General features: G+C 37.8%; 2 protein-coding genes across 2 annotated transcripts in view; both read left to right on the forward strand.

Annotated features, from left to right (window-relative positions):
* Positions 1-243: 243 nt before the first annotated feature.
* Positions 244-4,567, forward strand: LOC108424755 (mpv17-like protein). Its single transcript, XM_017692972.2, has 4 exons — positions 244-764; positions 2,666-2,736; positions 2,863-2,892; positions 3,608-4,567. The coding sequence occupies exons 1-4, from the start codon at positions 458-460 to the stop codon at positions 3,791-3,793; spliced, it is 594 nt and encodes a 197-aa protein (XP_017548461.2). The 5' UTR covers positions 244-457; the 3' UTR covers positions 3,794-4,567.
* A 3,145-nt stretch (positions 4,568-7,712) lies between these two features.
* The window catches only part of bmerb1 (bMERB domain containing 1), a 31,603-nt gene continuing 25,846 nt past the window's right edge, over positions 7,713-13,469 (forward strand). The window contains exon 1 of the mRNA XM_017692971.2: positions 7,713-7,944. Coding sequence (XP_017548460.1) covers positions 7,857-7,944 — 88 coding nt within the window. The 5' untranslated portion in view covers positions 7,713-7,856. The remainder of the gene's footprint in view (positions 7,945-13,469) is intronic.

Genomic DNA, 13,469 nt, shown 5'->3' on the forward strand with positions numbered 1-13,469 from the left:
GATAAGATGCCTTTGAGATAAGAAGATAATTTAAGATTAGAGAGAAAATAAAATGTATTAATAAATATTCCAGTAATTTTTGTGGCTTAGAGAAGGGAAAAAGTCCTCATCTGGTTAATCAGTGTACGAATATTAAACTGTTTTAGATGATAAGCTTTTCTTTCCTACTCGTATCCCGAAGGCGTCCTATTTGTTAATATCCAATCAGCGCGCAGGAGGGCGGGGCTTGTCTGAGTACGGGCTGTCTTCACTACCAGGGCTTCTCCCAGCAGTGAACGAGGAAGAAGAGCTCTGTCAGGCGAAGCTGGCTCCTTTTTACCGTCTTAAATAAATAAAACGATAACTTTATGACACCGAGGACGGAAATGTAAACCTGGGAAGGATGTGTGCTTTTCTCTCTCCGTTCCGTCGACCGTGAGCTCTCCGCCTCCGTTCCTGCTGCTCTTTTTTCTTAGCTATGCTGCTACAGGCGCTTTTAAAACACATGAAGCGGTTTCCTTGGGTGACTAATGTGACGGTGTACGGCTGTCTGTTCGCCGGCGGAGACCTCGCTCAGCAGCGCCTGTCCGGCTCGGAGACGCTGGACTGGAGCCGCACCAGAAATGTGGCCGTCGTGGCTTTCAGTTTCCATGGCAACTTCAGCTTCCTCTGGCTGCGCTTTCTGGAGCGGAGATTTCCCGGAAACTCCGTCAGCGCGGTGCTGAGGAAGCTTCTGGTGGACCAAACTGTGGGGGCACCTTTAGCCACCAGTGTGTTTTACACAGGTGAGTACGAGCAGGGGGCTTCATGTCCAGCCAGTCCACGTCTACATTCCAGCTCCAAAAGCAGCTGAGCTTTGTGATTTTCTCTGTGATTTTATGCGTCAGAAGCATAATTTATTCTTAAATGAACCATTTCTAACCTCTCTTTATCCCCTACACTCTTAAAACATATAGTTCAAGGGTTCTTTAGTAAAGAAAAGCAGCCTTTGTATGCTTAAAGGAATGGTGAAGTGATTCTTCATATTGATGGCGAATGTGTTGTATATGATAGAAACTTTTTGAAAATAGTTCTATATAGCACCAAAAATGATTCTTCTCTTGTTACATGCATGACATTGTCATCTATATAAAACCATATATAGCTATATAGTGTGTTGGTTTTTGTGACATCGAAAACCTATAAATAGGTCCATTTTATCATGTCTCACAATTTTCATGAGGTCAAGTGGGAGACCCGTGGAAAAAAAACAAGCAGAATATCGTCAATACCGGTTTAGACTTAACTTAAACTCTTCCAACTCTCCTGTTTTTTTTTAATACTGTAGTGACATTGTTTTAATGCTGCTCACCTGGTTCAGGTATGTTAGAAAATGGAACACAGAGAATGTTCCACACATGTCCTATCTCAGGGGTCATCAGGTCACAGTTTGATGAACATCTGCTCATTTAAACAATTATGGACACAAAATCTGAGTAACTTCAGGTGTTTCTGAGTGGTGGAATGGACTAAGCCATCACCCCAACAGAAGATCGTATTTGGCTAATAGCGCCATAGCCATCCACAAGTGAGTACCTAAGAAGAGAAAAATGTAGGACTGTGTGATGGAAAGAGTCCCTCGTGGGAAAATAAGCTAAACAGAAGTGTATTATTTTCCTAATTGAGAAGCAGAACTAAAAATTCTTTTGTAACTCAGGTGTATTCTAGTTGGGTTAACTTGAAAGGTTGTGTAATCAGTTGCTTTATAATTCTACGTTGATCTGGCTTTCATTTGTAAAAGTGCAGGTAGTTTCTAGGTTTATGACCAAATTGACCAAACTGACCAAACTATGTTGGACTGAGGATGTCCTGGACCAGGACTGATGATCTTGGGACTTGTTGATCTATGTAAAAATTGAGCGCCCAGTCTTTGTGAATCACAGATCTATGTTTTTTGATCCCTTCCTAACACATCTGAGCCAGGTACCTGTGTTTTATCCTAGACCACCTGCAGCATACACTTTTTTCCTCCCCTAACATGATTCATCCTGTGACGATCTTCATTGTCAACTGATCCTGTGACGTGTGTAGGTGTAGGTGGGACCACAAACACTGAAGCACAAGGCTGATTACCTGGCGCAGGTGTGTAAGGAAATGGAATGCTACAAAAATGTGGTCTGAGAGAAATTAGAATACACACACACACTTCGGCAGCAGTGTTTTAGACCATGACAGGACCTCATTTTTGCTAAGCCTCAGCAACTAACACACCTGAACCAAGCAGTCACACAAACACTGGATAGTTGGTGCAAAAGAGAAAAATGTGGAGTCATCCAGTCCTCACTGACTTCCAGCTATCTCACATTTTTGTTGCATGCTGTTGTGTAGGACCTAGAACAGATTAAAAATGTGGACTGGGGGGCTGGGGTTTGGGAACAACTGTGTAGAGAAACAGCTGGGATAAACCAGATCACAGCCCCAAACAGGTATTAAATATGAACATCTGCTGGACAATCTTGAGCCTTTTATATTGTTATGTCACTCCAGATGAAAAAGGATAGGCCAGCCAAGAATGTTAAAAGTCCAAAAAAGCTGTAACTTTTATAGCTTAAGATATTATTACGATAATGTTTTAAAGCAGAATATTGTAAACACATAATAGAGATTGTATTGCATTCTTGTAAATGAATCTAATTTATCCTTTTAGGGGTGAGCTTTTTAGAAGGGAAAGATGACATATTGGATGACTGGAGAAAGAAGTTTGTCAACACATACAAGGTAAGTATTTTAATAGCTTAGTATTTAAGTTTTAAGCTCACTTGCCACTGAAACAGAAACGTTTTTAAATTAAATGTCAAGTAAAAGAAAATTGTTGTACTTCTTTTTTTGCTTTTTATGTTACAGACAGGACTCATGTATTGGCCATTCATGCAGGTAAAATGTTATCTCAATCACTTCTTCCAGAAATCTATGATAAACACACAAATGTCAGTGTCAGTGTTGGCAGATGTCTTGAATTGCAGTACTGTGGAAAAGTCAAAGATGCTTTCATTTATTTAATTTCCAGTCAGAACAGCCATTGAGTACGTTATCCATTATTTCAATGTCAGAAAACATATTTTATAGAAAACTACACAGAAGCCTCAAAAACTAGGTTTTCTAAAAAATATGCAGGGATATTTTTCCATAGCTCAAAAGTTCAGTGTTTAGAAGTTGGTTACATTATCTTCTTCTCACAATCCAAATAATCCCAACAAATATAGATGCATTTGGTCATAAAACCTTCCTCCACATCTCAGATGTATAGTTTCCTCTTTTTTTCTGTTTCCTTTTCTCCTTGAGGGCTTCTTGACAGCTATGCATCCTTTTAGCATTGAGTTAGGATCATTAGTGCAGGATAAACATTAACCCCTTAAATGGTCATAGTCCAACGATGGCCCCAAGGTTTTATTACATGCTTCTATAATCTTAGAATAGCTCAACCAGTTTGCAATGAAGTCCCTATAGTTACTGAATAATAAGCCTTGGTATGTGATCAGCCCGAGGTGGTAAGGGGTCAGCTGCTCTGAGCAGTGCAGATCTCCAGGATGGCATGAACAGGGTGTGTTCTCCAAAAATCCATCCACATGAATCTATGTCTCACTTCCAGTTGCTGAACTTTTCCCTGGTGCCCCTGTACCTGCGTACTATCTTCACGGGCTTCTGCGCTTTCATCTGGGCCACGTTCCTCTGCTTCTCCCTGCAGAATGGAGACGGCACCATGACTGCAGCTCTGGACTGGATTCACCAGCTGAAAGGAGAGGTGAAGGTGCAGGGGACCAACAAGAGCAAGTGATTTGCAAATCATTGCAGATAAAGTTCCTCATCTGAAACAAACATGCACAGACGTATGCACAAGTCTGAACGTCAAGTTACATGTTGTTTTTCTAAGTCAAAATAAGTGAACACCTTCTACAGAGAACATATTTAAATGTGACATTTTTCTGCCAATTGTAGTGCACATACTGGGGGGAAAAATAAAACCTAAAGTATAAAATGTGCCATACCTTTTTTGCAGGCTTCAATTTATGTTTTATTTTTTCCCCAACATGTTAAATTCATGCTATAATAAGACTACCCATGTGAGCTTCATGTTGCTATAATTGGATGTAGTTGCTCACATGGTACTTAACAACCAACTAAAATTTCTGATCATGGAGCACATGACCCCATCCGTCCACCCCTTCAGTTTACACCAGTAAGTTACTGATTTTCTCTGAAGAAACGGCTGTAGAATATTGTCCATTAGAGGGCACTTTTCCTCATCTGAATGAGCTGTAGACTAGACTTGGGGTATGTTCAACACATCACATGTTTTATTTCATACACATACTTTAAAAGCAGTGTAGTCTTTTGGTACAGTGTTCTGGCCCATAGCCACATGTTTTTAGTGAGACCAGGGGCCGGATTTACAAAAGTGTCTTAAAAATGAAAAAAATCTCTGGTAATTTAACTGCATTCTTAAGGAAAAAATTCTTAAAGAAAAAAAAAATCACAAAAGCATTATTCTTCAAATAACTTCATGAAAAATGCACTATATTTCCAAAAGTATTCAGTCACCCATCCAAATCATTGAATTTAGCTGTTCCAATCACTGCCATGGCCGCAGGTGTATAAAACCAAGCACCTAGGCCTGCAGACTGCTTGTACAAACATTTGTGAAAGAATGGGACGCTCTCAAGACTCAGTGAATTCCAGTGTGTTACTGTGATAGGACGCCACCTGTGCAATAAGTCCAGACATGAAATTTCGTCACTATCAAATATTCCACAGTCAACTGGGAACAACAGCAACTCAGCCACGAAGTGGTAGGCCATGTAAAATGACAGCGGATGCTGAGGCCATAGTGCTCAGAGGTCACCAACTTTCTGCAGAGTCAATTTCTACAGACCTCCAAACTTCATGTGGCCTTCAGATTAGCTCAAGAACAGCATAGAGAGCTTCATGAAATGGGTTTAGATGGCCAAGCAGCTGCATTCAAGCCTTATATCACCAAGCGCAACGGAAAGTGTTGAATGCAGTGATGTAAAACGCCACCACTAGAGTCTCCATCTGGCAATAGATGAGTCTGGGTTTGGCGGTTGCCTGGAGAATGGTACTTGTCTGACTGCATTGTGCCAAGTATAAAGTTTGGTGAAGATGGAATTATGGTGTGGGGTTGTTTATCAGGAGTTTTGCTCAGCCTATTAGTTCCAGTGAAAGGAACTCTTAATGCTTCAACAGACCAAGAGATTTTGGACAATTTCATGCTCCCAACTTTGTGGGAACAGTTTGGGGATGGCTTTTTCCTGCTCCAACATGACTGCCCACCAGTGCACAAAACAAGGTCCATAAAAACATGGATGAGCGAGTTTGGCGTGGAAGAACTTGACTGGCCTCCTGACCTCAACCTGATAGAACACCTTTGTCGTGACCTCAACCCGATAGAGCACCCAATAGAGCCAATATCAGTGTCTGACGTCACAAATGCACTTCTGGAAGAATGGTCAAAAAATTTCCATGAACACACTCCTAAACCTTCTGGAAAGCCTTCCCAGAAGGCAAAGAGTGGGCTGACATCATATTAAACCCTAAGAATTAAGAATGGGATGTCACTTAAGTTCATATGCGTATGAAGGCAGACGAGCAAATCCTTTTCGGCAATATAGTATATCTTGTTTTTTCTTAAATATTTTCTTAGGAATAGCTATAAGAACAAGTGGTGTTCTAGGAAACAGTATGTTCTTAAATGTGTTCTTAACCTTACAATAAACTCACACCCATCTCAGGCTGTAAGAGTTGACAAGGTCTGCATCTAAATTTCTTCTTCTTAAATCTCTTGCTTTCTGCTGTCAGCCCACAGTTATTGCACATTTTGCAAGAAGGATTTTTTTCCTGTTTGCTGCTTCTTCCACCATCACCTCTAGTTCTAGGTTTGGTTTGATGTTTAGCCTCCATTTTGCTCCTCTGATTGGATTGACCTAATAATGGAAATAACAGTTCATACAAATTCATAATGTATCTTGCATCATTTATGGTACAGTTTAAAAAAGCTAACATATGAAAACTTGACATATGAAAAAATCTAAGAAAATAATTAAGATTATCTTGAAGAGAATATTTGATAACTTCTTACATTTTTTTGAGAAGTGCATTTAAGAGCTCTCTTATGAACTTCCTAGTGTTTGTTTAAGAACCTTCACAACTTTTTTCTTAAGAACATTTTTGTGAATTCGCCCCTGTTGAACAGTATCTTTTCAAACGAGAGCTAATGTTACTTTTCTTTATGGTTTCTTAGCAGCTGTGAACTGAATGTACTGAACTATCCTGAATGTGTCTTTTGGTTTTTGTAATGTGTTAAAACATTTTGAGATTATTTTAATAAACGCTTCACTTCTAGAGCAGCAGAATGATGTTGCTGCTGATTACCTGTGAAATGTACTGTACCTCTGTTTACTGCAGTCTATAAAGAGAGATAACAGACTGAATACCTTCGTTTGAGTCCCACAGGTGAGAAGAGTCACTACCTAATTTAATTACAAACCCCTTTCTTGTTGTTATTGTGTTAGAATAGTACTGGTCATCTGTAATTGTTTGTAATATATTTGTAATTTGCAATATTTATGTAATAAATAAAATAAATTAATAAATTAACACAAATCCTGTGTATCCTGCCTTCCGCCCGAAGACTGCTGGGATAGGCTCCAGCACCCCCCCATGACCCTGACGGAGAAGCGGCTTAGAAAATGGATGGATGGATGAAAAGAATGATTAAACACTTTCATGTCTAAATACTAAACAGATACAAATGAAAAGGCAGCTAAGTATAATAAATAAATAAATAAATAAATAAAGATATATATTGATTTAGTCATGAAATATAGTTTGTAGTTTGTAACTGAAATAAAGAATAACTAATAGATACATTAGCATACATTAGCACAAACACTTTCATAGTGCTCATGGGAATGTTCAGTGAATAAATAAATACATCTACATAAATAGATACGAAGAAATAAACAGATAAATATAAATCATAGTTCATTGATAGCTTGGTTGTTTGAGACATTGAGACATTATTAAATATTAGTCATTTATAATAAACAAATACATCTAAATAATAAATATTTACAAAATAATTCAATAGATAAGTGCAGACAGATAGATATTTATCAATAAGGTACTTATTTGCATGTTTACAAAGGAACAATAACATTTATAAATATATAATAAATAATTAATAAGTATATTAAAATGTACACTTTCGTAGCAGTCACTGCAATTTACAATACATTAATAAATGTAAAATAACAAAAACGGTACAAGATAGCACAACAGATAAATACAAAGATAGGCATATAGATAGATAGATAGATAGATAGATAGATAGATAGATAGATAGATAGATAGAATTCTACCTATAACATATATTTTTTAGCCTATTTGCAATGACGATTTATAAGAAATAAATCCGAATAATAAATGCATACAAAATAACCCCCCCAACACACACACACACAAACACATTTTCTAAGCCGCTTCTCCTTCTGGGTCGCGGGGATATAAATAACCAAATCGACTAGATTGATTGACTGATTGATTATTTGACTCACTGACTCATTCCAGCCTGCTGTTTACACTTAGCTGTGTTTCTGATCTGAGTCAGTATCCAGCCCTGTCCTCTGTGCGCATGCGTCCTGCATCCCTGCTCCGCGGCGGCGTGGCGGTGACGTCAGCAGCCCCGGGAGGGAGGATGAGGAGCAGCAGAAGCAGCAGCAGCAGAAAGCGGCAGTCCGAACACACGAGCGAGAAAGCGGCAGCGACCACAGCCCTACAGCGCAGCAGCCGCGCAGACTGACCCACACGAACCTCCCGCAGACATGGAGCTAAAGAAGTCCATCTCAGACGGAGAGAGCGCGCCGCGGAGCTACGGGGCCGTGCGCAACACCGACTGGAGCAGAGACAAAGGTGAGAGGAGCATTGTGGGATACAGTCCACCAGCGCGAGCAGGCTGAAAGAAAAGCAGCTGCGCTTCAGAGCTGTCAGAGTGGAGAGCTGCTGTGGTGCTGTCCAGAGCACCGCTGCGCTGGACCCAGCTCTCCACACGCGTACATCCTGAAGTGAATCACTGGCTCCTGTGGCCAGACATAATTTGTTTGTGCTGTGTTGTCAGCACAGCACTGCAAAAATGAGAGCATGACAAGAGAAAGGATCTTAAACGTAACCAGTATATCAGATTTATTTATATTCTTGTAGATATTACAATAACAATATTCTAACGCATCTAATAGAAGGATATTGTAAGAATACTGTGGTTATTCAGTGCATTTCCCACTTATTTGAAGTGATCTTATCAAGGGAAATGATCTGTCTTCACAGGCAGATCATTTTGCTAATTATTCTTTGAAGTAAAATTGTCTTACAGTGCAGTAACGTCCGTTGACGAGGTCACTTCATATAAGTAAAAGTAAGCAGGATATGTTTTCTTGCAGTGGTTGTACTTGCAGGCTCTCAGATGACATGCTGTTATTCTTCATGATGTGAATCAAAGGGGAAATCCACTGGTCTTGCGAAGATTCTGCATGATTTATTAATAGATTTATTGGTTTATTGCCACATGACATTCCGGTGGTAATTGTATCTGATGAATCAAGATGTAATTCAACACTGTTGTAGCACAATACATGTAAACATGTAGTCTGTACATGTACAGTAAACAATATACGATGCACTATATAGCATGCAACTCTGGGTAAATGAGAATCATGGAAATTTCATTCAGTGCATTCTTACAAAGGCTGGGACATCTTGACTAGAATGATACAGTACTGTGCAAAAGTTTTAGGCACCTAAGACACATTTTCAAAATCTATTTATTTGTGTAGTAGAAAAATGTTAATATTTGTATATGTATTATCATATATATATCATATAAATAATAAATAGTGATTTTCTGGATGTTAGTGTATTTAACCATTTCCAAGTCTCTCCTCGAGGAAGTCCAGTATTATATGTAGTTAAAAAGCAGCTCCTGAATTGACCAATCAGAGCTTCAGTAAATTGAGCTCATGATGTAATTGATGATATTGACAAGTCTCTGTGGCAGCTGTGAAGGTGTCAAGGAAAATATGGACCCAAGAAATTCTTGTTACTTTTTATTGTTTGTATGTTTGTTTGAATTATGAATGTGACTTTATTCTAATGTATATTGTGATAAACTCACTGCTGAGATCAATTGTTTAAAAATTTGCTTAGATGCCTAAAACTTTCACACAGTACTGTATATACAACTCACAGTGTAGTCACCTTATCACAGTAGCAAAACAGCTGTTCTTGAAATGGGCTATCTTAGTTTTAAAGCTCTGTAGCATCTCCCAGTTAGCGTTAGAAAATATCAATGTAAGAAAATATTGATACACTTGAGTTTCGCAGTTTTGTGATACTGTATCCAATCTCGAAAACACAGTATTGATTTTTAATTCATAGTTTATGTGCAAAGATTCGTAGCAGACAGTGATTTATTTTGTATTGTGTTTAAACTCCCAAGCGCTAGATGGCAGTGTTGGAATCTTTAGCCATTAGACTCCTGTAATTCAATGTAAGCAAGTAGCGTAAGGGTGCGCTTCTAATATTAGTATTAATAATATTAATACTAGCATATTTCTTTTACTCAAATTTTATGCATACAGTGGTGTGTTTTTTTATACTATGATAGTTTTCGTAAAATTTGATATTAGAAAATCACAACATATCATCTTGCTTACAGTATCTAAATATATTGAATCATAAATAATCATATCTATATTCCTGTACCAAAGATAAATAATATATAAAATATATTTTTAAAAATATATAAAAATACATGATGTAAGAACATTTTCAATAATCGATGAATAAAATGTAACCAGTACATCTCTTCTTACTTTATATTTTTGAATACTCTCAAAAAGAACAGGCTTTGTTGAGATTTTTTTGATGATATGATCAGAATCAGTGCCCTACTTCAAATAGCCACTAATGTAAATTCGCATAGAATTTGAAAGATTTTACAACAGACACTGACTGTTTCATAACCTGCACTGGAGTTTCTCCCTACAATCCACAATGGTCTCCACTGTTTTTGATGTATTACGCTGGAGGCTATTGCTACTACGCAATGTTACTGATCGATTCACCTCCTGCCAATAATAATTATAATTCAATATTATCTGTAATAAGGCCTATTATGGTGGTATCATCTGCACATTTCACGATTTTAACAGATTTGTTGTGAGATATCAGATCATTAGTGTACAGAGAAAAAAGCCATGGAAACAGTGCACAGGCCTGAGGTGTCTCTTACTGAGTGACAAACACGGATGTTAAATTATTGATGATACAGTGATATAAAGCTGGGTTAATGTTTAAACTCATTAAAATCTTGATGATATTCACTGTATTAAAAGCTGAGCTGAAATTCATCTAAAAAGAACACATAAAGGTCTAAATGTCTCAAAATATGATGAAGAGCCACATTAATACAACATTGACGCTGTATATATATATATATATATATATATATATATATACAGTCATTGCGATGTAAACAAAGAGCCATTCAGAGTCATTTGATGTGAAATGCATCATTCTAGAGAAACTTGCGGATGTCTGGATAGTTAAATACCTTTAATTGCTTTCTTGATAGAAGAGAGAAGTTGTTGGCCTAAAACATATTTTCAACATCATTGGACGGCTGAAGTTCTGAAGACTTCAACCCCTAAATGGCCAGGGCCTAAATGTTTCTATAACCTAAGAACAGCTCAACCAGTTTGCATTGTAGTCCCTCATGTTACTAAATAATAAACCTTAGTATGTAATAAGATAACGAGATTTTAAGGGGTTGCTTCCTGTAAGAGCTCCCTCACAGGCATATTATATGCAATAGCAACAGATAAGCTACCTAAAAGATGACACATGGTTTTACAATACTTTTTTAAAATTAGAAATTTGGCAAAGAACTTGTAATTATACTTAAATATTGAAAATTTGGTTGAATTTCCCTTTACGTAGGCATGCTTTAAACTGGAATAAGGACAGTAGTAGTTCATTAGTGGCTAGAAGCACATTTAAGTTTTTATCATGTATCCTTCAGCACACAGTATGTTTTACTAATGTCATCAGCTTTGTTTAGTTCAGTTACTTGCAATTTACTTTAATATTTTGTTTATGTTTTATCATGATCTTAAGTCGTATTTGTGTATGTAAATGACTGTTTGGTGGGCAAGAAATCAAAACAGAACTTCACAATGTTTCATCACAGAGCATTTCTTTGAAATTAATATAAAATAGAATTGTCCTCTGATTCTATTTAGCATTTATAGTAATCAAAGATCAACAATTCGTGTAAGTACACAGTTTTCCTCCAAATGTTTAGATTTTAAAATCCTGTTTCTTATATGACACATTGTATCTATTTCTTCTTTTTGCCTCAAGGCAACATACCCTGAAAGAATCAAGTCCATTTCGTGTAGGAAAACTAATTTTTAAATGCATTGCTCTTATAATCTGTGCAATAGAGGCTTAAGCCTGTTTGAAGAGGCATCGTGCCTCCTTACTGTGGTAGAAACCATGTTGTGCAGTACTGATGGGTACAGAATGGAATTGATTTTAGCTGGTAGGTGGTAATAAGGCCAATGGCTTTCATCAGAAATGAGAACAGTTCAGTTGAATCCACTTGAAACCAGCAGAAATCATTAGCAAGCATTTCATCCTTATGGATTTAAATGGCTTTACTGCAGCCAGTTGGATTTTCCCTTAGGGATGAGTAAGCGTTTTTATTCTTTAATTATTTAGTTCCGTCCGTCATCAGGTTTTTATGTGGAAGTTGTTGAGAACATTTGTGTTTGGGCCATGCATTTAGACAGAATGTGTTACAGTGTTGTCAGATGGTGACTAGAGACACTCTTTTTTCAAAATAAATTAAGATGCACTGTTAGATTTGTTCCAACGATTATGCCGATATTGCTCGCACCCAGTCTCAGACAGTAACACCACAGATGCTCCAACACATCTCACTCAACTCAGAAAAATGGTTCGGTAGATATTCTGCAATATGAACCATGAGAAACGCTAAGAGCTTCCTAAACTGTGTGTTCCTATCCTGACTCTCTAGGACTGAGACTGAGGCATGCTGGTATTTACCACAATGCGTGGTGATACTAAACAGTGTTCAGTGTATTAAATGACACTCAGAGTAGGACGCACACAGCAGTGGAGACTGCGAGTTACTGTAGTTAAGTCCTTCAGTGAGAAGAGTAGAAACTGGCTCTATTTATAGACATTAGCAGCAGCAGTGCTTGTATTCAGCTCATTGCACTGATCAAACTGCACAGATCAAGGCTGGATATTGCACACTGAGCACTGGATTTAAGTCCAGCTGAGTGTTATAATCAGCAAAAATATTGAGTTGCATATCTATGATATTAAATAAATTGATAGAATGTGACCTGGTTTACATCTGTGGCCCTCACCATCTTAAAAAGCCCAAATCCTGGAGAACTGCAACCCCTCTTCATTTTCAAATGAAAGAGTATGATGGTGTGTAAGCACTGGTAAAATTTAAATAATACAGTTTACATCCCAGTGTATACAGTCTGCATAGAAACTGAGCTGCTAAAACAGACCATTTGAATGAATTTTTCTTGGGATGCATGCAATAGTTTAGCCCCGCCCATTGGCACTGACGTTATGAGGTGTTTTAGCCCCGGACTGCCTTTTGAATGAGGCACAATGCAGTAACAACAGAGGAAATGGAAAATGGAAAACAGATGGAAAATCATCATGTAAAAATTCATTATGTCTGTTTTTGGTATGATAGCGTACATAAGCGGATGGCTTAGGGTGAGAAGGTGGGGTTAAGTACAAGATATGGGCACATTAAAATGGGATTAAATACTTATTAAGCATCGCTACTACCGTTGTATACATGTCTACTCGTCTCCTCCAGCTTTGCAGTAGTCTCAAGAGTGGGATTTTCCATTTTCAAGACTGAAAAACTCTTTTTTGATAAAGTTTTGGAAAAGCTACAACTGTTTTGGGTGTTTTGGGGGGCAGATTGATTTTTTGAAGGGCAAATGCAAATGGAAGCTACATAGTTAACATTACTACTAGGACGCCAAATATATTAATGCAGCCATAAAAACATTGGTTTAAAAACTTCTTCATCATCATACTTGAACAAAAGGAATGACATGATGAATAGAACAACAAGTGAAAAGCTTTTCTCTGGCTTTGGCTGCTTTACTCTCTCGTCCATTGTGTGGTGAATAAATAAAGTATCGTTGTGATGTGCTTTGTTGGATATGGCAGTGATACAGTGTTCAGATCTTTTTAGTAGTTCTCTGGCTTAAAGTCCTCAAAAGGCATTTAATTTAACTAAGGAAAGAGTTATGCTAATGCAAGCTTGGTTGTATTTATTAGCCTGTAGATCAGTGGCTAGGCTAGTGGTTAGGATT

This window comes from Pygocentrus nattereri, chromosome 30, assembly GCF_015220715.1.
Source record: "Pygocentrus nattereri isolate fPygNat1 chromosome 30, fPygNat1.pri, whole genome shotgun sequence".
Classification (NCBI taxonomy): Eukaryota; Metazoa; Chordata; class Actinopteri; order Characiformes; family Serrasalmidae; genus Pygocentrus; species Pygocentrus nattereri.

What these genes read in the sequence shown, in the direction of transcription:
- LOC108424755 (XM_017692972.2), top strand. Translation starts at nt 458, where the DNA reads ATGCTGCTACAGGCGCTTTTAAAACACATGAAGCGGTTTCCTTGGGTG. An exon ending in CACCAGTGTGTTTTACACAG is followed by an intron (nt 765 to 2,665) that starts GTGAGTACGAGC and finishes TTATCCTTTTAG; the next exon opens with GGGTGAGCTTTTTAGAAGGG. An exon ending in AGTTTGTCAACACATACAAG is followed by an intron (nt 2,737 to 2,862) that starts GTAAGTATTTTA and finishes TTTATGTTACAG; the next exon opens with ACAGGACTCATGTATTGGCC.